Source organism: Podarcis gaigeae, assembly GCF_964106915.1.
Source record: "Podarcis gaigeae genome assembly, chromosome: 3".
NCBI classification, from domain to species: Eukaryota; Metazoa; Chordata; class Lepidosauria; order Squamata; family Lacertidae; genus Podarcis; species Podarcis gaigeae.
Window position 1 is genome coordinate 97,943,654 of NC_139680.1, and position 25,220 is coordinate 97,968,873.

A 25,220-nucleotide genomic window follows, 5' to 3' on the forward strand; every position below is an offset into this window, starting at 1 on the left:
TTACAGAGCAATCCTAAATATGCTTACTCAGAAGTTTAAATGAGTTCAACAGTACTTATTTTCTGGTAAGCCTTATTGGAACTGGAGGCTTAGATCTACAAGTAGATCCCAAGTGTCTCCATTTTAACAAAAAGGTTGTAAAGTGAGGACTTCTGAAACAAAAAATCTTGTAATAAGGCTTGTATAAGGATGCACTGTGAAATCAATAAGAAACAAAACTGGAAAGATTATACTATACTGAACAACTATTAACATTATTTATGTTTGCAAAAGTTCCTGAATGGTTTTCTTTTAACAAATTATATTTTGTGTGCCATACTCTTCATGCAACACAGGAAGGAAAATTCATTTGGTAAATCTTTAAATCAATCAAGACTTAAATCATCCAGTTCAGCATCGCATTACAGTTACAAATTTAAGTGGTGAAACATGAAAGGCACTGAATAACAATTTCAAGACAACAGCTGGGAATTTTTAAGGAGGTTCTTAAGAATTTTGAGACTGGGAACATTGCACATATTTCATATGATGCACTTGTATCCATTCATGCAAAAACTGGATCTCAAACTTAGCGGCATTCAAAAATATTGTGAAGAAAACAGTGATAAATATGCACTTTCTCAATCAGCTCACTCTAAATAAATAAAGGAAACATGAATCTTTTTTCACAGACTCACTTCATCCAGAAATCTTAACTGAATCTGGCACTTAACTAGGAATTCATGAGCTCTGACAACACTTGCAACAGATAAAGATTCCATCCTCAGATATGCATAATAGAAGTTTTAGGTGCTTATTTAAACTGTACTAATTTTTAATGATGATGCCAACCTCATCCTCAAGGAAAGCTTCAGTATCACACAGAATCCCTGAAATTTACCAGTAGTTGAAACAGAAAGTGGTGAAACAATTTATTGCAAGAACTTTAAAACTAGCAGACTCTAGTCATACTTTCCTTTGTGCTTCAAATCTCTTAATTCATGAAGCTGCCTTTCCAAGATTTATATTATGATTAACACATTGCTGAGGTTAAATAAATTGACAGATGTCATAGAAGTTTATTTCCCTTATTTATTACCTAAGATTACCCAAGTCCTTATTCCCTTATTCCTTAGATTTTATCACCTTTGAATTTTCAAAGGTTTGTAATACAAGGTTCATATAAAGACCAACTGATTTAATGACAAAGAAATTTTAGTAAAGTTATTAGCTGTAGTCCTGCAGTCTGCTACCTAAACAAAAATACCACTGGTATCAGTGAGACTTGCCAGAAACTGCATACAGGATTTCAACCATGCTCTACTACTGGGGGAAATAGGGTGACTTTAGTTGTGTCCTGGTGCTTCTGTTCATGCAGCGAAACTTTTTTTTAAAAAACTCGACCTCCATACTGTGAAAATTCCTCTCAGTTTCAAAGCATGGAGGGCTGCTATTTGAGAAACACGCGTCTAAAGCTCCCTTAGGCGCATTGAATTGGTTGTGCAGCTCTTTAGATCCTGTGTTTTCAAACTGTCTAAATAGGCCTGTGAGGGATCCGTAAAACAAAAAAATGATCGCTGCTTGACATAAAGTGGAGATTATTCCTGAGGTGGACTCAAAGACAATTTGATCAATGCCAAAAATATTGAGACCTGATTTGACAGATTCAAGGAAACGACACGCAAGAGGATCCTGCATGGTAAATTGGCACTCTCACAATAGTTCAAGAGAGCAGAAAGTTTTTTGAGAGAGGCTTCCCTTCCCATGATGTACACACACATTTTTCTTTTCTCTCACTGCTGCCACCGCTCAAACAAGTCTGTAAGCTCCTGAAACAACACAAAAAGGTGTTTGCCAGGGATGAATTGTGATGGGTTTATGCACACCGTTAGCAGTGATTCATCATTCTAACAACTTCCGCTCTTGGGAGCGAATCTGGAGTTACAACCCCCAGCCTAAAGCAGGCACCACAGAGGAGCTGTTTGTGTATCTGATAAGCAGTCAACATGCAGGAGTGCTCTGATGGTGTTTCCTGCTTGGCAGGGGGTTGGACTCGATGGCCCTTGTGGTCTCTTCCAACTCTATGATTCTATGATTCTATGCTCTTGCATGTTGTTCTTCAAAATTAAACTCCGTTAAGGAAATGTTAAGTTCCTAAGGGGATGGGGAAGCAATGTTCCAACTACTGTGTGCCAACATTCTAATTTTTGTGTTCCACTATTTAACTACTCCCCCAGCTCTCTAAATCTGCTTCTTGACAAGTCATATATAACACAGCATAGCACCTCTAAGAAAACAAACACAATCAGAGAATTTTGCAATAGTAGATGATTTACACAAAGTACCTATTCGTTAAATGGAAAACTGAGATGTGAACCAAAACAATCCTGAAAGCGTCAAAATAAGGACTTGGGATTGCTCTTTCTTCTGCGTCCAGTGCATGTCACCTGAACTCAGTGGTGTCAACTGAAGATGCAAAAGTAAATTCTGCTCCACGGCATTTTGTGCATCTGTAAAAGTGGAATGTTGAATTGTAACTTCTGCAACACTTTCTCTTGGTTGCACCTGCGGGGCAGCCTCGTGGAATCCTGACATTACGTGGAGCCGCAACTACTCATTAAGATTCTAACAACGAGTGCCACCTACATACTTGTTGTCCTTTGGATTCCTTCATCTCAGTCCAGTGATTTAGTTCCTCTTCGCCAGAACTGTTCAAACCTAAAGAAATCCAGCCTATCATTTCCTTTCGTTTCATGCTGCGTTTATTGTACACAGACAATATGAGTGTAACGTCAGAAAGCTGAAACAGTGCCACCTGGAAAATAAAGGTCTCTTTGTAGACTGGATTCGGTTGCCCTCTTCGGATAGATGTCTTGCATTTGGACATCTCTTGGCCCATAGAATTCAGCAACGTCAGCTTAACAAACGTATCTACAAAATAAACAACGTCATGCATAAGATGCTTTAGACAAAGGATTTCTCCTACGAAAATACACCAGTCTATCTTTAAGGTTATGGTGTATACCATGTTGGATTCTGAGTAGTTGACTAAACTTAAGCCATGTTTAAAAAAGGAAGTAAACATTGACGTTCAACTTTTACTTAATTGCATTATCCTTACATAACAAGTTTACTTAAAGGTATACCTCATAATCCTTCTATCCATTCACCCCCTGCTCACTTGCATAAAGCAGACATGTGTAGCATTAACACTCAGCAAGCTACAACTGGCCACAACACTGTAAAGCATTTCAGAGTTTTCAGATAATGTAAACAGGTGGATAAAAAGAGAAATGAAATAAACAAATAATTTACAAGTAAAAATATATGTATGAGGTGGAGTGCAGTGATGACATCATGGGTGCTCAGAATGAAATGTTTACTAGGGAAAAATTCTCTGCATGGATGTGGTTCAAGGGTTGTCAGTTTTTTCTTTCATTTGTGAATATTTAAAATGCCAAAAACCAAAATGCATTGACAAGCTGATGTTTACTCATCTGAGTAATGCTCTCTCTTCATGTCTAATTTTTAATATTCAATGTGTTGTTTTGTTAAATTATTTGGGCACAGTTGCTTTATAGTGCTTTTAAGAAGTACTATGCTATAACAATAGCTCAGATATTCAGGCCACGATCCAAAATCCTATCTGCACAGGGTGATATATTCCAATGTTGATAGAAGAGAACAGGAAAGCCTCTATCTGTGCACCGGAGCTACTGAATCGTGGACATGAATTCATTAATACAACATTTGACACCAAAAACTATCAGTTTCATTATACTGTTTTCTACTTTGTCTGGGAAAATACACTCACGGCCACTGAATGCAGCATGCTGCATCCCTATCTGTATTTCACGGTATTTAGAAACAGACAGTTTTTGTGTCTTCTTTTTTGGCTTACCCGTTAGACTTCACATTTTAATTTTCAGATCTTTGAAATACCATCATCCAGTCAGAGATTTGGTCTATCTCCATTATAAGAGTGAAATAGTTAATTAAGGTAAATTGTCAGAAACCAACATGGTGGCGAGTGGTGGAGAGCTTTGCTGCTGGCAACTTTCTTTTGCATGAAAAAGACAACATCCAATTAGTCTCTACAGGAACTCACCTCGTATTATATAAACCTGTCCACCTATCAAGTGTTTTAGACAACAGAACAGTCCGTCTGACAACAGGGGGTGGAAAGCAGTAAAAGAAATAACGACCAGATGTCAATAGTTGGGTGAGAGAGGATCAAAGGTTAAAGTTTAAGAGGAAACACTATTCACTAGAGTGGAAGAAAATGAAACCTTAACAAATCCGTTTAGAGAGAGGGACCAAACAAAAGGATTGGCAGGTACAATTGAATGAAATGAATTCTGTAAGGTCACTGTGTAATCTGTAACAGGGAAAAAAATTACACCGTTTCAAGTAATGGGATATTTTAGTATTAATTTCTAATGTGTTTCTAACACAGAACATACAGATTCATGCAAAAGATTACGCTACAAAACGACAGAAATCATAGTGTCACCTTTACCGGACCATCCTCTTTTTCATGCAAACTCCAGCTTTTTGAGTAAGGGTCAGTTCAATGACCTCAAACTAGTGGAGCCTCATTTGAGGTCAATGGGATTACAAAAGGGTAAGCGGTCACTGAACTGAATCCTGTATATATTACAAACAGTAAGGTGAAAGCTAATTGGATTAAACATTAGTTTGATCAATACACTGGTTGTTGGGGTGTTTTGTTTTTTAAAAACAACAACAACCACAACACTAATTTGTACATTTAATGCTACTTTACATCATCATTCATCTAAAATAATTACACCAAAGTGCAAAATCATGTGATCACAGACCATCTAAAGCTTAATGGCTGCTTCAATGCACCCATAAAGCTCTCCTGTAAGCATAGGCTTTCTACTCAAACTACAGTGTCAGGGAAGCCTGAGTGAAAAACACAGTGGAGATTAGTGCCTAGATCTGTTCCCAACACTGCAATGAACAGACAGAAAAAATTGGTGTGTGGATCACAACACCTACATGTGCAAGGAGATTCTGGATCAGGGCACCAGATTCCTAAACTCATGACTGTAATATGGGTCCATTTCAAACAAAATGGAAGAAGATACAGTGGTACCTCAGGTTAAGAACTTAATTTGTTCTAGAGGTCTTTTCTTAACCTGAAACTGTTCTTAACCTGAGGTACCACTTTAGCTAATGGGGCCTCCTGCTGCCACCACACGATTTCTGTTCTCATCCTGAAGCAAAGTTCTTAACCCAAGGTACTATTTCTGGGTTAGCGGAGTCTGTAACCTGAAGCGTCTGTAACCCGAGGTACCACTGTATAGGGCAGAACACGTATAACTTTTTTCTTGTCTTGGATGTTCAAGACTGTTTAAAATGTTTTTTTTAAAATATAATGCTTGCAGCAACCCAAACAGATAGATAGAAGTGTATACAATTATGAATGGCATGGAAGAAGTGGATAGAGAAAAGTTTTTCTCCCTCTCTCATAACACTAGAACTCAAGGACATTAAGCCAAATGCTGGAAGATTCAGGACAGATAAAAGAAAGTATTTCTTCACACAGCACATAGTTAAACTATGGAACTCACTCCCCCAGCAGCAGTGATAGCCACCAACCTAGATAGCTTTAAAAGAGGATTAGACAAATTCATGGAGGAGAAGGCAATTGATGGCTATTAGCCACAACGACTATCTCCATGGCAGTAATACTTCTGAGTAGCAGTTGCTGGAAACAGCAGGAGGGGAGATTGCTGTTGCACTCAGGTCCTGCTCGCTGGCTTCCAACAGACATCTGACTCGCCACTGTGCGAACAGGATGCTGGACTAGATGGGCTATTGGCCTGATCCAGCAAGTTCTTCTTATGTTCTTACGACTTAACATCTTGGTAGCAATGGTTGTTGAGTATTGTACCTAGTTTGTCTTTTCTCCTCCCTAGGTTCCGACTAGCACTGTGGTTTTCTACCGCTTACTTTTTTCTTTACTGATTTATATATGCGTGGCTCCCAGGGGCTAAATTTGGGTGCTAGCATAATGTACATCTGATTCCTGGGCCCGCTTGCACATTCTGGTTCCGACAAGTGAACAAAAGGAACTCAATTATGCCCAGCTCAAACACATTCCTAGCTCCATCTGAGGCTATGGGGTGGAGCAGTCTATTGGGGGCAGGAAAGGAAGAATTCACAGTGGAAGAACAGAGCCTTGACAGTCTTGTGATGACTAGGTTGGTAGGTGGGTGCCAGGCCACTGCAGGGAAGATATGTGGAAGTTCCAAGACATCCTTTGCATCAATTGTTGGGGGCATGCCAGGGGCATGGGAGATCATGGGGATCCAATGTCTCTTTCATTCTTCCCTGACATGCCCCCTTTCCCTTACCAAAACAGCAGAAACACTGGATGCAGAAGAGACTTCCAGTGACAGAAGTTCCCTCTGGGGTAGATCTCCTCTGCCTGCAGATCTCCCTCTCCACCCATGGAGTGGGAGGTCTGCAATTTTATTAGGATTGCACCCTTATTTGCCCAGTTTATCCATAACAACAAGCCAAACCATGGCTCAGCATGACTGTTCAAGTGCACAGGTACTCACAGCAGAAATCACAGCCACTTTGCTCCTTCCTGGTCTTGCTACTGCTGTCCAACCCAATGCTACCCCATGGTTTGGCTTAGCATTATGTCTGAACTCAGGTTTGTTGTTTGAGTACCGCATACAAAGAAGAAGCAGGAAGCCAAGAACAAACCGTATGACTGTCTTCCTATCATGTCTATCTCTAGAGTGTGCAACATTTCTTCATATCTCGTATCAGGAATAAATATAATATAAATCATATTATACTATGAGAATATAAAATCTAAATTATACATGTCGGTATCAGTTAAACTCTCACAGACTGATAAACTCTTACAAGAGGATCCTTAACCGCAGTAGCATCAACACATTTACATAAACATTCATTGGCACACACTTTTAAAATACATTATAACTTTTTATATTGGCTCTGTGATGTGAGGCATTAATAGTTTAGCAATTAATCATTATGATAAAGGCAATTTATTAGTCAGCCAGTCATGAAAAATTAAAAGGATCTTGTCAAATCACAACTAATATTTTGAATTTTAGATTTCTGCCATTTCCCCAATGACTGGAAATATAAAACATGAAACAGATTAACTGATGATTGCAGTATTTCAGTTTGACTGGATAAAGCTAAATGATAGGATTGAAGTCCCCACCAGTGAAATCCCCCCAAGTGCAGAAGTATTAGGATAAAAAAAATATATTCCACTCACTGGGTGGTCTGTTTGCTGCCAGGTTTTTGAAGTGGCTGCCTTTTATCACTTCTGCTGCTAGTCTTCCAGTTGTGGCATTATAAAGCAGTCCAATGAGGATTTCTGGAGCTGAGCCATGTGCCAGAGACTGACAGGAGGAGGTACTTTCACTGCAGGACATTTCTGACATGCTCATTTGGGAGTCGCAGCCCTAGAAGCAAAAGCAAAGCGTTTGCAAGCATTTTATGCAGCCAAGATACTGAAGAACCCATTCCCAGTATTTATATCTCCCTAGATTTTGACTCTAACTTGATATTAACAGCACATGACAGCTTAATGAAAATAAAAAATGGGGGTGTGGATCTGAAAGAACAATACATATAAGAGTGAAATATAGCCTTCCTCAAAATATAAAGAAGGCCACCTTCTATGCCAACAGAACCAGTATCACAAATAGGAAGAACAAGTTCTCAAAGTGCTGGAAAATGCTCAGTTTTGCACTTCGAACAGAGCTACTATGGGTCAGGAGGGAAAATCCATGCACAGAAAGGTTTTCACTACCCTCTTGGTCTAAGAATGAATTCCCATGCTCAACGCCTGCAGAGAGACACACAGTGTCCCTGCACCATTCACACAACATTAAACCAAGGACCAGCCCCGATCACTTTCTACCAGAGAGATCAATGTCAGGAAGCTGTTTCCTCTATCTTTCTATAACAGCTGTAGGAGAATGCAGCAAGGCAAGATTCCAGGGGCCCCCAATGTTCAGAGCAAAGCCGAGGCAAAGTATCAAGCTGTTAAATTCGATGCTCAATTCACCAACCCCAGAAAACAATTAAATCTCATCACATACATTCTAAGCCAGGATTACATTACCATCCCAGCCCAAAGAACCGGAATTACCTTGCCTTAAGTCAGAAACACAGTATGATAAATCTGGTTGCTGGAAATCAAAGGTATGTTTCTGCAGGTTTCCCATAACTGCAGGCAAGGGTCTATCACCGACACTCAGTATGGTGCAAAGCCAAGTGCAAACTTCTACAAATCAGTTGGGTGCAACAAAGCAGCAAGCAATTCAAATGACTCGGCAAGATACCGGCAAATGTTCTCCAATAACCCCACATTGTGTAAACGAAATATTGCTGCAAGCACAAATCTAACACTCAAGGAAGCAAGCACAGACACAAATGTAAAATTATGTTTTTGAAATGTGTATGTAGGTGTATTGCATCTCAACTGAAGAGACAACTCTCCACCAGGGACCTGCCTTTTCAAAACCCTGGTTCGTGTTCTTATAAATTAGGAATCTTTTCCAGAAAGCAATTGCAAGCATGTGTTTGCTGCGAAGAAGAAGAAGAAGAAGAAGAAGAAGAAGAAGAAGAGGAGGAGGAGGAGGAGGAGGAGGAGGAGGAGGAGGAGGAGGAGTTTGGATTTAATATCCCACTTTATCACTACCCGAAGGATTCTCAATGCGGCTAACATTCTCATTTCCCTTTCTCCCCCACAACAAACACTGTGAGGTGAGTGGGGCTGAGAGACTTCAAAGAAGTGTGACTAGCCCAAGGTCACCCAGCAGCTGCATGTGGAGGGGCGGAGACGCGAACCTGGTTCACCAGATTACGAATCTACTGCTCTTAACACCACACTGGCTACTCAAAATGGCTGCCCTGTATTTGCCTTTGTTTGGGACAGTAAATAATGTAGTGGACAGTAAACAATGTAGCCAGGATGTAAGATATCAGATGTCGGTCCATCTTTGCTATGTGGTAGACATTTGTAGGCACCTCTTCTGGCAGCAACCACATCCCACGCATGAAAACTAGGAAATCTGAGACCTCTCTTCCCACTTGGATTTCTCTCCTAACAGACACCTCTGCTTTTGAGGAAAGTTCACTAAACAACTCTTTTTCAATCAATAGTAAGGGCCCTGGAGACCTGCAACTCCTGTTAAGCTGGACCTCTGACAAGAAGGGTAAGGTAGTTATAGCCTGACTTCTATCTCCTTGTGTTTTCTCTTGGCTACCAAGAAACACACCTGTGTCCCATGTAAATATACTTTCTTATTTCTCACTTCATTCCAGATGCCACTTTTGTCTTCTACAGTCTGTCACCTCTACTTCAGGTGCAACTGGGTATCAGAGGATGTGTGAAGCAGATGTTCTCTTCCAGGGTTAATACCAAGGTGAGGGTAACTACCCAAGATAGCAAGAATCTATTTGGACCAGATTGTTCAAGGGTCTTTTCTACTTTTTGGAAACGTCAGCATGGGGCTTCTTGGTGACTCAGGATATCCTCTTTTCAACACTGGTGCGAGGCTTTAATGGGGTGGAGAAGTGCTACAATGAGGTGTCCTCCTGCCTTCTCAGGAATCAGGTATCAAGTGAATGTGCCTCAAGCTAGGATTGTCTTATATGCAACTATCATCTCTGGCACACATTTAGAACATCTCCATTTTTTCCAGTGGAAGAAGTAGGCATGCACAATATGTTAAAGAATCTACTAGCCATTCTTTCTTGGTAGGGGTTGTATTTTCTTTCCACCTCTGACCTAACAAAGTCCGGGCAGCTGTAGTCACATACATAGTCTCTTCTGGTCATTTGGAATCTTTGCACCTAGGATTCCTAAAAGAAAAGCTTCTGGCTTCTTAGAAAAGGTTATCTTGAATAGGAATGTTCCTGTTTTTGCACTGAAAGGGTAACTTACTTTATTTCTACAATTCTACATGCTTCCCAGGTTGACTCATGGTTAGAGACTGAAAAGCAAGCTGCTAAATTAAGATTAAAGGTCTCCTGTCTCATACCGAAGCAAGAGCCAGATACCGAGTCAAACTAAGAGTGAAGCCCATTCCCCCTGTCCCTGAAGGGAATTTGCAAGGGTGATTTACCCTCTGTTATCCTTGTTTTTCATTTGCTGGCGATCCCCCACTGTCGTGGGGGCTGCGTCCATTAAGGCAGGTGGGACCGAAAGCCCCACTGGACCATATTTGTAATCAGAATATTTGTGATTATTATTTTAATCACAGTATAGCTTCTATTTAAGATGAGGGGGGTGAGATCTAGTTTGAATAAAATTTAGAGCCAAGCTCTTTTATTGATTTATGAAAAATCTTGCCATTCTAGTGGTACAGTAAAAAACACATGCCATTCTAGTGGTACAGTAAAAAATGATAAAAGAGACTGTTGTTTTATTAAGGGAACAATCCAAACTCCTGGAGGGTACAACTGGAAATCATGACAATCAGAGCAGAAGGTGGGTGGCACGAAAACACCATTCTGGACCAGCTCCAGGTTGACACAGCAGAGACCTGGATTGGGCCTGTCAATGGACTGGCTTAGGATCAGTGATTCCTTTGCCAACCCAAAACTCTCCACTCCTCACCCCTAAAAAGCCTTGTTTGTGAGGCACACACAAGCTGCAGCTGACACTGACACTGGCAGTGGTAGCTTCCACATGCCTATAGTTCAGTCACATGCAGTTGGAAGCCTCGTCTGAATTCACTCCAGTGCAGAGGATTGCTCTGCTCATCTACAATCCTATATCCATTTATCTAGGAGAAAGCCACACAGAACTCATTGGTTCTTAATTCTGCATAGACCATGGATAGGTAAACTAAGGCCTCGGGGCTGGATCCGGCCCAATTGCCTTCTCAATCCGGCCTGTGGTCCAGGAATCAGCATGTTTTTACATGAGTAGAATGTGTCCTTTTATTTAAAATGCATCTCTGGGTTATTTGTGGGGCATAGGAATTTGTTCATCCCCCCCCCCCAATATAGTCCGGCCCCTCACAAGGTCTGCTGAAAAAGTTTGCTGACCCCTGGCATAGACTATATAGAACTGCATGAAGCACCTAATCAGAGTTTTAGAAGAATTGGTTAAAAGACAACTTCTCAAAGGCCTTTGCTTCTAATTTGTTTTTTTCAATCTCAAGAGGGCAAACTGGTAGATGCACTATTAAAAATCTCCTTCTGTCTTGGGCAAAAAACACTGATTAAAGTAAAATCAAATGAAAAACATAATTCCTTCACTGGGTATAATCAAGAGACTCAAATCTTTAAAAATTATTACATACAGCTGTAATTTATTACTACAGAGTCTATAAAGTTATATCAAATTTCCTTCTGCAAATCATAAATAACATGTGGAATATATGCATAGGCAAATTATTCTGAGAACAAAAGTATCACACTATTCACAGATCAGCTTTGTTCCCAAACTTAAGCTACTGTGAATAATATACTCTCAAAATGAAATGACAAAACAGAATTTATATGTTTTGGCAAATCAGTGTTCCAACTTCCTCAACAGACATTTGGCAAGGTAAGAATGGCACCCTTGTGCCACTTTTCTCATTTGATGCACAATGCAGTGTCTTTATAAGTTTTCTAATAAAAATTATGCAGTACATCTTAGTGGGTAAAAATGAGAAGATAGATTATTTAATTTGTTTGGAATGTGCTGTGACAGAGCATTAAAATTATTGCCTAGATACCCTTTTTATAGTCTACATTAGGGTCTAATAGTGTCATATGCAAGGCATCTTTCACTGACAAACATACTTCACAGCTATGTAAGAATGTAGCCATAAAAACTTTTCAAACATTTGATTAAAGGGTAAGCAGGCACATATCAGTCTATTTCTGGTTTATGCCTCTTTCAAGCAATGTTCTTTCATAAATCTATTTAATTGTGTTCCTGCATTAGTCTCCAAGATTTTAAAAAACTCACAAAAGTCAAATTTAAATAAATACTTTTTGAACATATTTTATCTCTAAATATGCATTTATAAATGTATTTCACCTCAGATATTTTGGAGTGAAAAACTGCAGCAGAAAATTCAGAGGAGTGCTAAATCTAAAGAATAACTAGGTTCCAATCTGCATAATAGCTTGGGAGGTGTGTGTGGGTCAGCTCAGTTTCTATCAGAATTCACAAAGAGCAACTTCCTCAGGCATCCCCGATAAAGGAATCCCAAGTCAAAAATCACAACCTAGCATAAAGTTAACCAGTGGCGTAGCGTGGGTTTTCAGCACCCGGGGCAAGGCAAGTAATTTGCGCCCCCTAACCCATGGAGCCAGGTAGGGGCAGAGAGCTGCGAGTGCGAGCGCGCCCCCCCCCCAGATGTTGCGGCCGGCCCCCCCTGCACCCCCCACGCTACGCCACTGGAGTTAACCACACATAAGGTCAGTAGTAGCATGACACTGGCATCACTGTTGCTTACTTGGACAGGGGTGGGAACAGGCCACAGTCCCACCAATGCAACCATGTAGCCCTAACCTCACTGTGCCCTGCCTTGTCCTGGTAAGCCGCAGAAATGCCAGTCACAGGAGGCCACAACACACACTGCTACTGATTAAGCCCACTAAAATTCATGGTCTTAAATGTTAATTCATGGCTGTGAGTACTCTGAAAGAACAGCCCATTAGCAAAATAATGGCAGCCACCTCATGATTATTTTTTTTGCAAGCTTTATAGAAAATCCCTCAGAGAATATTGCATGTGTGGGTATGTGTGTGTGTGTAGATCCACTATTCTTTGAGGAATTCATTCTGTAAAGAAAGCATATGACCTGTAAAGGTAAAGGGAACCCTGACCATTAGGTCCAGTTGTGGCCGACTCTGGGGTTGCGACGCTCATCTCGCCTTATTGGCTGAGGGAGCCGGCATACAGCTTCCAGGTCATGTGGCCAGCATGACTAAGCCACTTCTGGCGAACCAGAGCAGCGCATAGAAACGCTGTTTACCTTACCGCCGGAATGGTACCTATTTATCTACTTGCACTTTGACGTGCTTTCGAACTGCTAGGTTGGCAGGAGCAGGGACCGAGCAATGGGAGCTCACCCTATCGCAGGGATTCGAAGTGCGACCTTCTGATCAGTAAGTCCTAGGCTCTGTGGTTTAACCCACAGCGACACCCGCATCCCTATATGACCTGTAAACGATAGATAGCTCCATTGTCCTTCAAGTCTTTTGATGGCAGACGGATGTTTCTTGAATGTAGCATATGATGCTCCCCTGTCTCATTGCAAATTCAGTTGGGAAAGATTTGGTTTAGTGCTGCCTACAACTGACGCAAGGTGATTCAAGCCATTTGGCAGAATCCTGCCATACTTCTCACAAGGTGATACAATAAACACATATCTGAGGAACCGAGAGGAAACTGTTTAGTAAATGCAGGGAAAACTAACTGGAGCTTAGGAAGCCGAATCATTCTGTTTCTTCTTTTTTCACCCCTCTGTCCTCCTACCCATGTTTATCTCTAGTACCACCAGATTTTCAAACCTAGACTTGAGCAACAGTTGTTCATTGTGGACCTGTTCAGACAGGCCACTTACATTATTTCAGAGAGCTCACACATTCCCCAACTTAGTAATACTCATCTTGTATTATACATATGAGAGCCATGTTGTTTATGTTACATTGTAGGATAAAATGATGCGCACACATTGAGCTGGATTAATTACCTCAGATTTAACGTTTCCTGAAAACGTTTCCTGAAAACACCCCTCAGATGATAATTATTACAGAAACAACTATCAGAGATCTTACATTTCTTTCTGTCTTGGTCTCCAATGGAGTAAACCTTCCAGTATTTCTGCTAGCATCCTGTTACAGAGGAATCTTGGCTGACACGCAACAGCAAAAGCAATACAGTTCAAAGCACAATTAATAGCATCTTTTTTAAAAAAAATTAATTAATTTACTATTTTCAGGTAGTTTACACACACACACACACACACACACACACCCCTCAAAGGCCAAGATAATGAGGTGTGTCTTTAGCATATGACAAAAACTGAATAATGGTAATGCTACATGGACCTTTGCTGGGAGGGTATTACAAAGTTTTAGGGCTACTACCAGGACCAGTCCAAGACATTTCGGCTCCTGAGGTGAACTCCAAAATGGATGCTCTCCTTCCCCACCAGAAAAGAAGGGGTGAGTGAATTTCATTAAATAAACCAACTACTCATCGCCCCGCTGTAACGATTTTCCTGCTGTAGAGAAGTATATTTCTTTGTGGCACAAATAGCTGTTCTAATCAGAATCCTTGGGTTGTACACTTTTCTGCATGATTTAATACTCACGGAAATAGGGTACGCTGGCTCCAATGTCACTGGTACCGACATCTTCCCTTGAAGATTTAATTTGGTTAAGTAAAATATCTTTTCTCCCAAAATCCTCTCTCTTTTTACACGGCGTATACTGTACAGTCTAAAGCGCACTGCATAATTCCCAATCATCTCAGACTCAATATGATTAAATTTAAATGTCTCAGTGAAGACAGGGCATGGACCCCGCTGGATGCTGGTCTTTGCTCTCTGCTTCTTGATAGGAAGAAGAACCAGGTGTACTTGCCATAAACTTCCACTTGTCCTGCTATAATTTGGAATGTCTGTGACAGCTGTCACTGTTATCAGAAGCCTCTGTTCCTGCGAGTCGTAGTCAAAAGTCACATCCAGGGTGCCATACTTAGCTTCTGGTTCAGGATCAAAAGATTTAGGGAGCTGTGATGATGATCCTCGAGCTGACAGATCCTACATGAAACGGAGCAGAGGTTTTACATACATTCACGCCCATTTAGACATCTATAACTGTATCGATACACTCTGTGATACACTTTGTTAAAAGTGATTTAGCGAGTATGTGTTTTACATAAATTGTTAAAATTGAAATCCTTGTCCTCAGTGACTGAGTATGATGTTTTCGTTCATTTCACACACAAGGTATTTGAAAATTCAAGGAAGGACAGCATGCTGTCAGGCAGTCAAACAAAAAATGAGAGGGCTTCTTTTACTGCTTGTGAAAAGAGCCAATCGGAAGAAAGAAAAGCAAGAATAAAAGGTTCATAGCAAGAAGGTCAAAGTGTTTGGAAACAGCTGGGAGAACTGGCTAGGACAATGTTGAAGGGGTCGGGAGGAGCTGGAGAATTAAATGACGATTTAATTCATCAATGACATAATAAACCACTTTGAAATGTTTGCATAAAAATGAATAAAACAGAAATAAAACATAGAAACAAGTGAAAATTTTTGGATTGTGCAGCCTGATACATAGAAGCAGGGGCTGTAGAAATTGTGCTTTTAAAGGTAAGACTAGGAGATGCCATTCATGACATTATCAATTGCGGGCATGGCATTTTAAAAGTTAAAAGCATGTGCAGGTCTGATCTGGATCAGGGTGGGTAAGCTAACTCCTTTCCCCCTACTATAGTCACTTTCAGGATTAGGCCTTCTGCACCTGCTATGTCTACTGGGGGAAAGAACTTCCATTGGTGATTAATAATAATAATAATAATAATAATAATAATAATAATAATAATAGCTGTTTCAAAACACCTGGTGATTCTTCAGAGTGCCAGTTTTATTTTAAGGAAGGGGCAAATAAGTAATCCCTGCATGAGGGTGCTAATATGCTGACACCACAGCCTTTTCCCACCTATTTCACCCTGTGCTTTACTAAAAATAAAACCAAAACCCTGCAACCAGACTGGTCCAATGACCAGTCAAAGTGACATTTGGTATGTGAGAAGAAAGACTCAATTAAAAATAAAACACCTTCCTAATTGCATTTTGTACATTTAAACTATCCAAGCACATTATTAATTATAAGTAAGAATGAGATTCACATGTGTAGCCAAATCTGCTAATAATTATGGTTGTGGTGGATGACGGTGGTGTTATCTGTGTACCAAACATTAAGATTCCAGTCAAAGAATTCCACTGAAAAGTTAGCAAGTCTAACTATAATAGACTTACATTTATATATTTATTTGTTGCAATTACTTCTTTCCCACCTTTCAGGATACAAATCCTTCCACGGAGGCTTATTAGTGACATTAAATTACTTTTTAAAAGTACGTAATATTTTACTGAGGATAGTAAAAAGTCATGGCTATTCTTCCCACACGGTACTTGGTGGAAGAACGACTCAGGGGCAGGGATGGGGAAGGAGAAGTTAACTTCAGGCCCTGAGGTAGTCTTCTCATATATCAGAATTGGGGAGTGTTTTTCAGCCTGAAGGCCACCTTTTCTTCTGGGCAAGTTTCCAGGGGCCACAGGGAAGTGATGAGTGGGACCAGAGGGAAAGGTGGTTTTTACCTTCTTACAGTAGGCTAGTTTCCACATATTCTCTCACACACACTCCTTGATCCTCTGCCCAGGCAAACAAGAAGCATTACCACATCGTCTCAGTTTTCATGCTCAGTAGGTAAAAGGTAAAGGGACCCCTGACCGTGGCCAACTCTGGGGTTGCAGCACTCATCTCGCTTTATTGGCCGAGGGAGCTACCGTACAGCTTCTGGGACATTTGGCCAGCATGACTAAACCGCTTCTGGCGAACCAGAGCAGCACATGTAAACACCGTTTACCTTCCCGCTGGAGTGGTACCTATTTATCTACTTGCACTTTGACGTGCTTTCAAACTGCTAGGTTGGCAGGAGCCGGGACCGAGCAACGGAAGCTCACCCCGTCGTGGGGATTCGAACCGCCGACCTTCTGATCGGCAAGTCCTAGGCTCTGTGGTTTAACCCACAGCGCCACCTGGAGGAGCTTAAAGAGTTCTCTGCCTGTGTCTCAGGTGGTGCATGTATGGGTCAATGGGGAAAGCCATCTTTCAAGACCCGACTGATCTGTAATGCTGCTTCATTATATCCTCAATAATTTTAATACAATTGGGAGAGTGTGTGTTTACCTCTGGGCTAAGGACTGCAGTGCTGTCACTGGGTACATCTTCTTCATATCCTTTGTTATGGAAGCTTTCTATTTCATGCCCAGTGCTCCCTTCGCTTGGGCATTTATATGAGCATCTCGGACTGTTGCTACACTGAGAGAATTCACATTTGCTGTCACCAACTTCGGAGGGCGTGCATGAGAGATGCGGGGAGCCGCTATCATCTTGGTACGGTGGGGGCTGCAATTCATCAAGAGGAGGTGTTTGTCTCATTCTCTGAATGCAGTTTGCTAGGAATAAATAACAGTTATCATAGGCTTTCATTCTGTAAGAAATGTGGCTGGAAGAGAAAAACATCATTTGTTTAGCAAGGTGGTGCTTTACGAGGAATTCAAACATGGTGGCCCGGATCCAAAGAGTTATGTGCTGAGCTTGGTGCATTTAGAAGGGACTGCATCCCTCATCTCTAGGTATGCTCCCTTACCACTCCTGCCCCACGGCAGGATCCAGATACTCTTTTGCCCTGCCCTGGTTATCCTGAACTTCCAAAACGACCCAACTTCAATATCCTCACAGTTTTTGCCTCACCTGCTATCCAACAATGCAGCACTGGGTTGCACCGGGTTGAATTCTAACTCAAATTGCCGCCTGTGCCTTCTCATAAAAAGTACTTCCTAGGTGTGATCTTCTGTCCTTGATAAGATTCTGACAATTCTTGCGGCTTCTTTCCTTGCCTAACTTTCCTAGCTTGATACTTGAATCATAACCATGAGTCTCTCACTATGAGGCATGTGATTGCTTGACTGCTATAGTTGAGTTCATCTCCTGGTTCTGAGTCTAAGAGCTCACCTACAGTTCTGATTCTGTATTCAGTCCCAGTCCAGATCCTGCAAAGACCATCAAGAGTGTCAAATGCTGCGGCTACGTTTTCCAAAACATATAGCCAAGTTCTTTTAAATGGATCTTTATTTTAACTTTGCAAGTACTGTAGTATATTTTAAATATTATTAGGGGGCTGCACCATTTAGCTGATTAAACAGTTATCACTTTAAAAGCTTTTTAATTGATCAAAAGGCACCCCCAATTAATAGGGAAATACATTGTGTTAAATATTAACACATATAAAAAGGGCACAGGGTCAACAGCATCGGGTTGCCATATTTTAAAAAGTGAAAGTCCAGACACAACAGTTGGCAAAGTTGTTGAGTTCTTTAAAAGAAAATTTGCCATAATCTACCCTTCTGGACGTATGGCACCTCTTAAAAGAAGATTCCAACTTCTTTTTCTATGACACGGGATCCCTCCACATCTAAGACTGTGTGTTCTGTGGCACATACATGCCTTGTCTGAAAACTAGGAGGCACTCCCCACCCCACCCCCCCAAAAATAAGTGTATTATTCATATGCAACTTTAAAATTGATTAATTACTTAATGAAGGCTGCAATCTTATACCCACTTACCTGGTAGTAAGTCCCATTGAAGTCAGCAGGGATTACTTCTGAACAGATACGTATAAGATTGCACTGTAAACCTCAAACAATTAATTAAATAACTTTAAGAAATGAAGAATGACAGCCCTAATATATTTCAAGACAGATGGAAAGTACATACAGAAGAAATAGTCAAGTAGAACCTATGAACACACTGTGTTTGCATAAGACAAAACAGAAACAAATTAGTGTTTTCCATTAACAAGGATTTATATGAAGTAAAGTTTGAAGTAAAGTGTATGAGTATATGGAATGCTTCTAAAAGCTGGATAAGATAATGAAGAAAAGAAAAGTGCATTTTGGAGTCAGGAAAGAAGCAGAGAAGTGATTAATGCTACTAACCAATTTAAGTGGGTTGCAAATTTCCTGTAGAAGGAAACAAATTGAATCCATATTAACTGCAACCATTATTGTTTCAGCTGTAAGCTCCATCTTATTCCTTCTTTTTTTCTCTCCTTTGAAATGTTCAACTTTTTCGTTTCAGTTGCAAGTTTGGTCCCTTGCCTTACATGCTACTTACTCACAAAAATACAGCATTTGCTAGTAAAGTTCTTTTGCATTGCGTGCCTTGCAGTTTCCCACAGGTCTTCATCATCTCAACTCTTCTTGTTCTATATTTGGTTTCCCCAAACCATGCCTACACTGTCTGCCTCATTAACATCTGGAAACTGCTGCCTTATCTCTGAGGTTCAAAATCCCTAGCCAGAGAACTGCTCTACCAAAATCTGGTTTTGCACATTAGCTTTGAGCTTCTCATGAGCTCCTTTAAATATTCATAATATTCAGAAAAAGGCCTATTGTTATCAATGAGCAACCCAATTCCGGCTTCCTTGTATAGCTTGATAATTTTTGCAAGTAATGCTTTGTAATCATCATGGCTGGTTTCTTTCTCAGCAGCATACTTGCATATCTCTCTCTCTCTCTCTCTCTCTCTCTCTCTCTCTCTCCCTCTCTCTCTCCCCCCCCCCCCCTTCCTCTCTCCTGTCATTCCTCCACATGCAGGATTATTCATGTTTATTTTTAAGCTAACCTAAGTTTCAAAAGTTTTAGTACTTCAGGGGCTTCTCGGCAAATGTTAAAACAATTTAAATAAAACATAAAATGAAATACATGTTTAAAAATTAAAGAAAACCCTTTATTTTGAATGATTAAATACCCACAGAGGTTTCTGCTATGCTACTCCGATGAGCGCAAATGGAATTTTCATGTTTTAATATTTTTGAGCTGGGAAAAGTTCATCTCGCCAAATAACCCTGCACCGCAAAGAGAGTATAGAAGATAAATAATAAATGTTTAATGAAGACCTGGGGCGCTTCCCCCCCTTTTAAAACAGAAAGATTACACGAGCGTACGCAAACATTGTTATTTCACAATGAAGTGGGTTGTCTCAGCATCCTGCTACAGAGGAATCTCAGCTTATACCACCTGCCTACCAAAATGGAAACAACATATATTAAACATGAAGGGTAACTTGTGCAGCGAGCAAATAAATATACCTTACGAGTAGATTACTGGGTTGTTTGGGAGGAAGACAAATCATTTTGATTTCATTTCCAAATAAATTGCTACTTTGGACATTCCTAAATTCTGAAAGCAAGCTGAACTCAGGGAACACGCATTCAAACGCATTATAATGCAGTGAAAATTCACAGTTGCCATTCGCGTCCTCCTCTCCCTTGGGTTTTCATCTACTGCTGAAACCCTTTGGTGCTACTAAGATGAAACCCTTTGGTGCTACTAAGGTTGAGAAAGGAGAGGCTCACCCCATCAGCTCATCTGAGAAATGAACTTCTCTTTGGCTCAGGCTTCCTCAACCTCAGCCCTCCAGATGTTTTGAGACTACAATTCCCATCATCCCTGACCACTGGTCCTGCTAGCTAGGGATCATGGGAGTTGTAGGCCAAAAATATCTGGAGGGCCGAGGTTGAGGAAGCCTGCTTTGGCTCCTCCTCTCCCTGGACTGTCTCCATTCTAGCTGGTCATCGTAAGAAAAATTAAGTAACTCCAAAAACTAGGACCCAAGTGGGCTTGCTTCCCTCTTTTCTCGCCAATCTTATTTCCTTTTGCATCACGTTGATTAGACAATACATTTGCACGCAGGAACTCTGGTTGTTGTTGTTGTTTTTTAAAAAAACTTTTGAGAGTGGTTAAAAAGCTGCAGGTGCTTTATAAATTATTATTACTGTTGTCAGTAATGGCAACAATAGTAAATTTGTTAATCATGCTATGTACGTGTAGTTAGTGATGGGTGACAAAATGGAGGAAAGGAGATGGCACTTGTGGGTTGCTCCGCTAGATGTGTAGGAAAAACATGGGGTGGTTTCATCAGACCATAAAATCACAGAATTGTAGAGTTGGAAAAAATCCCAAAGGTCATCTGGTCCAACCTCCTGCAATGCAGGAATCCCAACTAAAGCATCAATGACAGATGGCCACCCAACCTCTGCATGAATACTGCAGTCATGGCACCAGGCAGCTTTGATGAGAGCAGGGAGCAGTAAAACAAGCACTAACCCTGAGCTGGCTGGGTCCAGGAGTTATGCTGAATGCAAGCATAACGCACACCCATGCTGGGCACCATTGACTATTTGGCTAGCACATACCTGCACTGTGTCTTTTTGGCCGGCCCCTGCCTCCACTAAGTTACTATACTTTGTCACCATACCACACAAATGCTACCATATTTTGGTGAACCATGCTGACATTGGAGCCCAAAAGCAATAAATAGCACAGCAAGTTTTGTTTCTCTTGTGCTTAACGAAATAAACTAAAATTCAGTTTAGAAAATAACACCCCCAGAATCCCACTGAAAAGCGAGAAACTCCTATTAAGGAACCTATTAAAGAAATGTGTCATAACAAGATTTTCGATCGGTAATCAGCTCTGTACTAGAAAGGAGCAGAAGAAAAAGGCAGTCTGACAGAATGAATGAACAAGGAGAGAAGAAAAAAGGAGCGGGGAGTGGCACTTACATTCACTTGAAGACAGCTCAGCTGTCTTGCTCAAAAGCTGAAATAAGCATCAATCAGACAACCCAGTTCTCGTTTGCTACCTACACAACCTATTCCCTTTAACTGATTGCTGGGCAGAACAATCCAAAAGGAAAGGAGAATCGAAGGCGAGCAAACCACCTAATCCAAAGCCCCATTGGGCTTGTGTCAGTACGGCATAAAGCAGTGGTTTGGGTTCTTCCTCCTTTTCATTGGTTCCTTGCTACATTTTTAAAAATTAAATCCATGCCATTGCTTCCATGCAGCACACCTGGGGTATCTGTTCCCCCTGTTCTAGGATTGGAGACACAGGAGTGCCTAGACCCAATGTTTCCAAAGCCTCCTTTAACATGCCTGTCCCCCCCCCCCACCGAACATCCCCCCCATTGTTTTCTCTGCTGTCACTCCATGGCAAGCAACATGTTACAACCAATCCCATGATTCTTTTCTCTCTGTCTAAGAAATGTGGGGAGGCGGGAGAAGTAGTGAAATGGGGAGAAGGGAAATTTCCTAGTACCAGCTCTCTTCCCTGCGACTACCATTTTATTTCCCCAGAATCTCACCTTGGAACAACACAATTTAATCATTATGTGAGAGGCTTCTGTCAAAATAAAAAGGCGTTAAACATCGCTGAAGCTAACTTTCAGCTGAGCACTATTTATTTTAACCCAATGTAGCCTGGGCAGGCTGTGCGTCTAAGTCAGGGTTTGGGAACCAGTGGACCTCCAGACATTGCTGGACTACAACTCCCATCATCCTGATCTTTGGCCATGCTGGTTGGGGCTGATGGGGGTTGGGAATTCCACAACAACTGGAAGGCCATAGGTTCCTCACTGCTTGTGGATGAAGGAGATGTGGGCAGAGATTTAACCTTCTCCCGATCCTGCAGGAACACGCTTCCGCTCAGAATTGCTCGACCCGAATTGCTCGACCCAAACTGCTTTATCACCAACATGGGGAAAAATACAAGGTTATTATGCCAATTCAAGAACCAGAATGAGTTCCTTTCTAATGGAAAGCTAATCATCAGAAGACAATCTGACTGTGGGGAGACACAAGTACTGAACAATCTACTCTCAAGTGCTGGTTTTACCACCTTACAGTCAATAGTGTCACAATGGAAGTTGTAAAAACATATTTCAAAAGAATGCTGATGTATTTACTATTTACAGTTATTAGTTTACACACTCAACATTTTCATGGGCATAAAATGTAACATTTTAGATACCTAATTTGAAATTACTGTTTTATACAGTTTGTTAAACAACCCATTTGAAGGTAGCAGATAAGTAGCTAATTACTAACAAATCTGACAGCTACAGCTGCAAAATGTTTGTATGATAATTCCAAAACTGAAAATGGTTTATTGAAGATCCATTCAGAAGCTAAATGACTTATCTGGAAAAAAACACACGATTAAAACATTCCAATGTTTTCTTACAGGGATACAAACAAAGACCACTTTGATTTCTTCTACGCGGGAAAAATCGTTGCATGTTGGGACGGCTTAGTCAATAAAAAGCAAGTAAGAAAATAATAATTCTAGCCCTCGATGCCAGCACAGTAGAATAGGGAAAAAAGTGTACAGCCAATCCTTTAAAACCATGTATTAACTGGGCACTGTTTTGAAGGTGTGGAAATTATTTAATAGCAAATCAGAAAAAAAGATATTAGGGGTTTTATATATTACAACACCTATGTATCGGTGCTTTTAAGTGTAGGATTTTAAAACATATAAATAGGGAGATTTGCATTTAACTCCTTCACTTTGGAGATTTACGATTTGCACAGCAGAGGGCTGGAGGACTGTCATTTGCTTTTCTACGAGTGGGGGCATAGTGGAGGACAAATAGTTAAGCCCCTTCTCCCAAGCTACACTTTATTTATTTGTTACATTTATATCTGATATTTCCTGCAAGGAGCTTAAGGTGACATACAAAGCTCTCCCGCTGCCCATCATTCATTCATTCATTCATTCAGTTAACTCATACAGTGGTGCCCCGCAAGACGAACGCCTCGCAAGACGGAAAACCCACTAGACGAAAGGGTTTTCCATTTTGGAGGCGCTTCGCAAAACGAATTTCCCTATGGGGTTGCTTCGCAAGACGAAAAAATCTTGTGAGTCCCCGCGGGTTTTTTCCGCTCCCCCCCCCCTTTTCCTAAGCCGCTAAGCCGCTTAACAGCTGATCCACTGATAAGCCGCTTAACAGCTGATCGCTAGAAGCCGCTAGACCGCTGTAGCGCTAATCCGCTAAGCTGTCAATGGGCTTGCTTCACAAGACGAAAAAACCGCTAGACGAAGAGAATCGCGGAACGGATTCTTTTCGTCTTGCGAGGCACCACTGTATCCCACTCTTCCTCCTGAAGTAGACCAAGCTGGCAAAGATGTCAATAGTAGTAGTAGTAGTAGTAGTAGTAGTAGTAGTAAAAGCATTCTTAAAATAGTAAAAAAGCATTATAGAAACTGTGAAAAGCGTTCTCTCAGCTAGTGATCTGAGAGTTATATCAGACCCTCCAACTTTCCCTATTTTCCAGGGATGTAGATGATTTAGAAAAGCCACCCTGGTTTCTATTTTCATTGGAGAAATGTTGGCAGGTATGGAATTATTCGACGCATCCCCCCCCCCAGCTGTCTGAAGGCAATCCTGTTCAGGGAAGTTTTTTTTTTTAAAAAAAATGTTTTTATATATGTTGGAAGCTGCCCAGAGTGGCTAGGGCAGCAGAGTAAGATGTGTGGTGTATAAATAGTAAAATTATCATTATGGAATGGGGTGTCCCTATTTTCATCGGAGAAATGTTGAAGCGTATGCTATTTCCTCACAACAACCCTGTGCGAGAGCCAAGAGATTATGACCATCCCAAAATTACACAGCCTCATGGCTGTACAGGGATTTGAACCCCGGTGTCCAAGATGGAAAACAAGGTACTTAAATGCAAAGATATGTAGCTAACATCTTCTTATTATAATAGTATATTTATTTATACCCCGCCTTTTTTCCTGACAGGACTCAAGGCAGTTTACGGTTAAGAACAAGAAATGTAGCATCTAGTCCATGGGTAGGCAAACTAAGGCCTGGGGGCCGGATCCAGCCCAATCGCCTTCTAAATCCAGCCCGCGGATGGTCCGGGAATCAGTGTGTTTTTACGTGAGTAGAATGTGTGCTTCTATTTAAAATGCATCTCTGGGTTATTTGTGGGGCACAGGAATTCGTTCATCCCCCCCCCCCAAAAAAATATATATATTCTGGCCCCCCACAAGGTCTGAGGGACAGTGGACTGGCCCCCTGCTGAAAAAGTTTGCTGACCCCTGATCTAGTCTCTGAGCCGTTTCATCTCAGCAAAACTGTTTTGTTTCACACCCAACCTCCCACGTATGCCCACCTTAAGATTATGGGGAACAAAGAGCTATGCATGCCTCCCATATCTCCATCCAGTGTTTTATCATGGCTGTATGCAACCTGCACATGTCTCATAGACGAAAAAACTCACACAAGGGAAGACTGGATGGGGATAAGGGAGGAAAGGCCATTGCCTTCCGTTAAGAGTTTGGGTGTAATCCTTGACGCCTCCCTTTCCATGGAGGCGCAAGTTACAGCAACAGCCAAGGCGACATTTTTCCACCTTCGCCGCATCAAGCAGTTGGTCCCTTACCTTTCCCGCCCCGACCTGGCCACAGTGATCCATGCGACGGTCATCTCCAGGCTTGACTACTGTAATTCGCTCTATGCGGGGCTGCCCTTGAAGCTGTCCCAGAAACTCCAGCGGGTACAGAATGCTGCAGCGAGGCTCCTCACGGGGTCTCTGCCACGGGAGCAT

At 41.3% G+C, this 25,220-nt stretch overlaps 1 protein-coding gene across 3 annotated transcripts in view; it reads right to left on the minus strand.

Moving 5' to 3' along the window:
- Positions 1-344: 344 nt before the first annotated feature.
- SYT14 (synaptotagmin 14) overlaps positions 345-25,220 on the minus strand; it is a 77,886-nt gene continuing 53,010 nt past the window's right edge. For 2 of the 3 annotated variants that reach the window (XM_083733317.1, XM_083733318.1), the window contains 5 exons: positions 16,945-17,213; positions 14,340-14,789; positions 7,277-7,466; positions 2,083-2,910; positions 345-1,998 (listed from right to left, as the gene is read on the minus strand). In XM_083733317.1, coding sequence (XP_083589443.1) covers positions 2,597-2,910; positions 7,277-7,466; positions 14,340-14,789; positions 16,945-17,213 — 1,223 coding nt within the window. In that variant the 3' untranslated portion in view covers positions 345-1,998; positions 2,083-2,596. Of the gene's footprint in view, positions 1,999-2,082; positions 2,911-4,087; positions 4,145-7,276; positions 7,467-14,339; positions 14,790-16,944; positions 17,214-25,220 lie in introns of all 3 variants that reach the window. The other variant, XM_083733316.1, reaches the window with a different exon arrangement.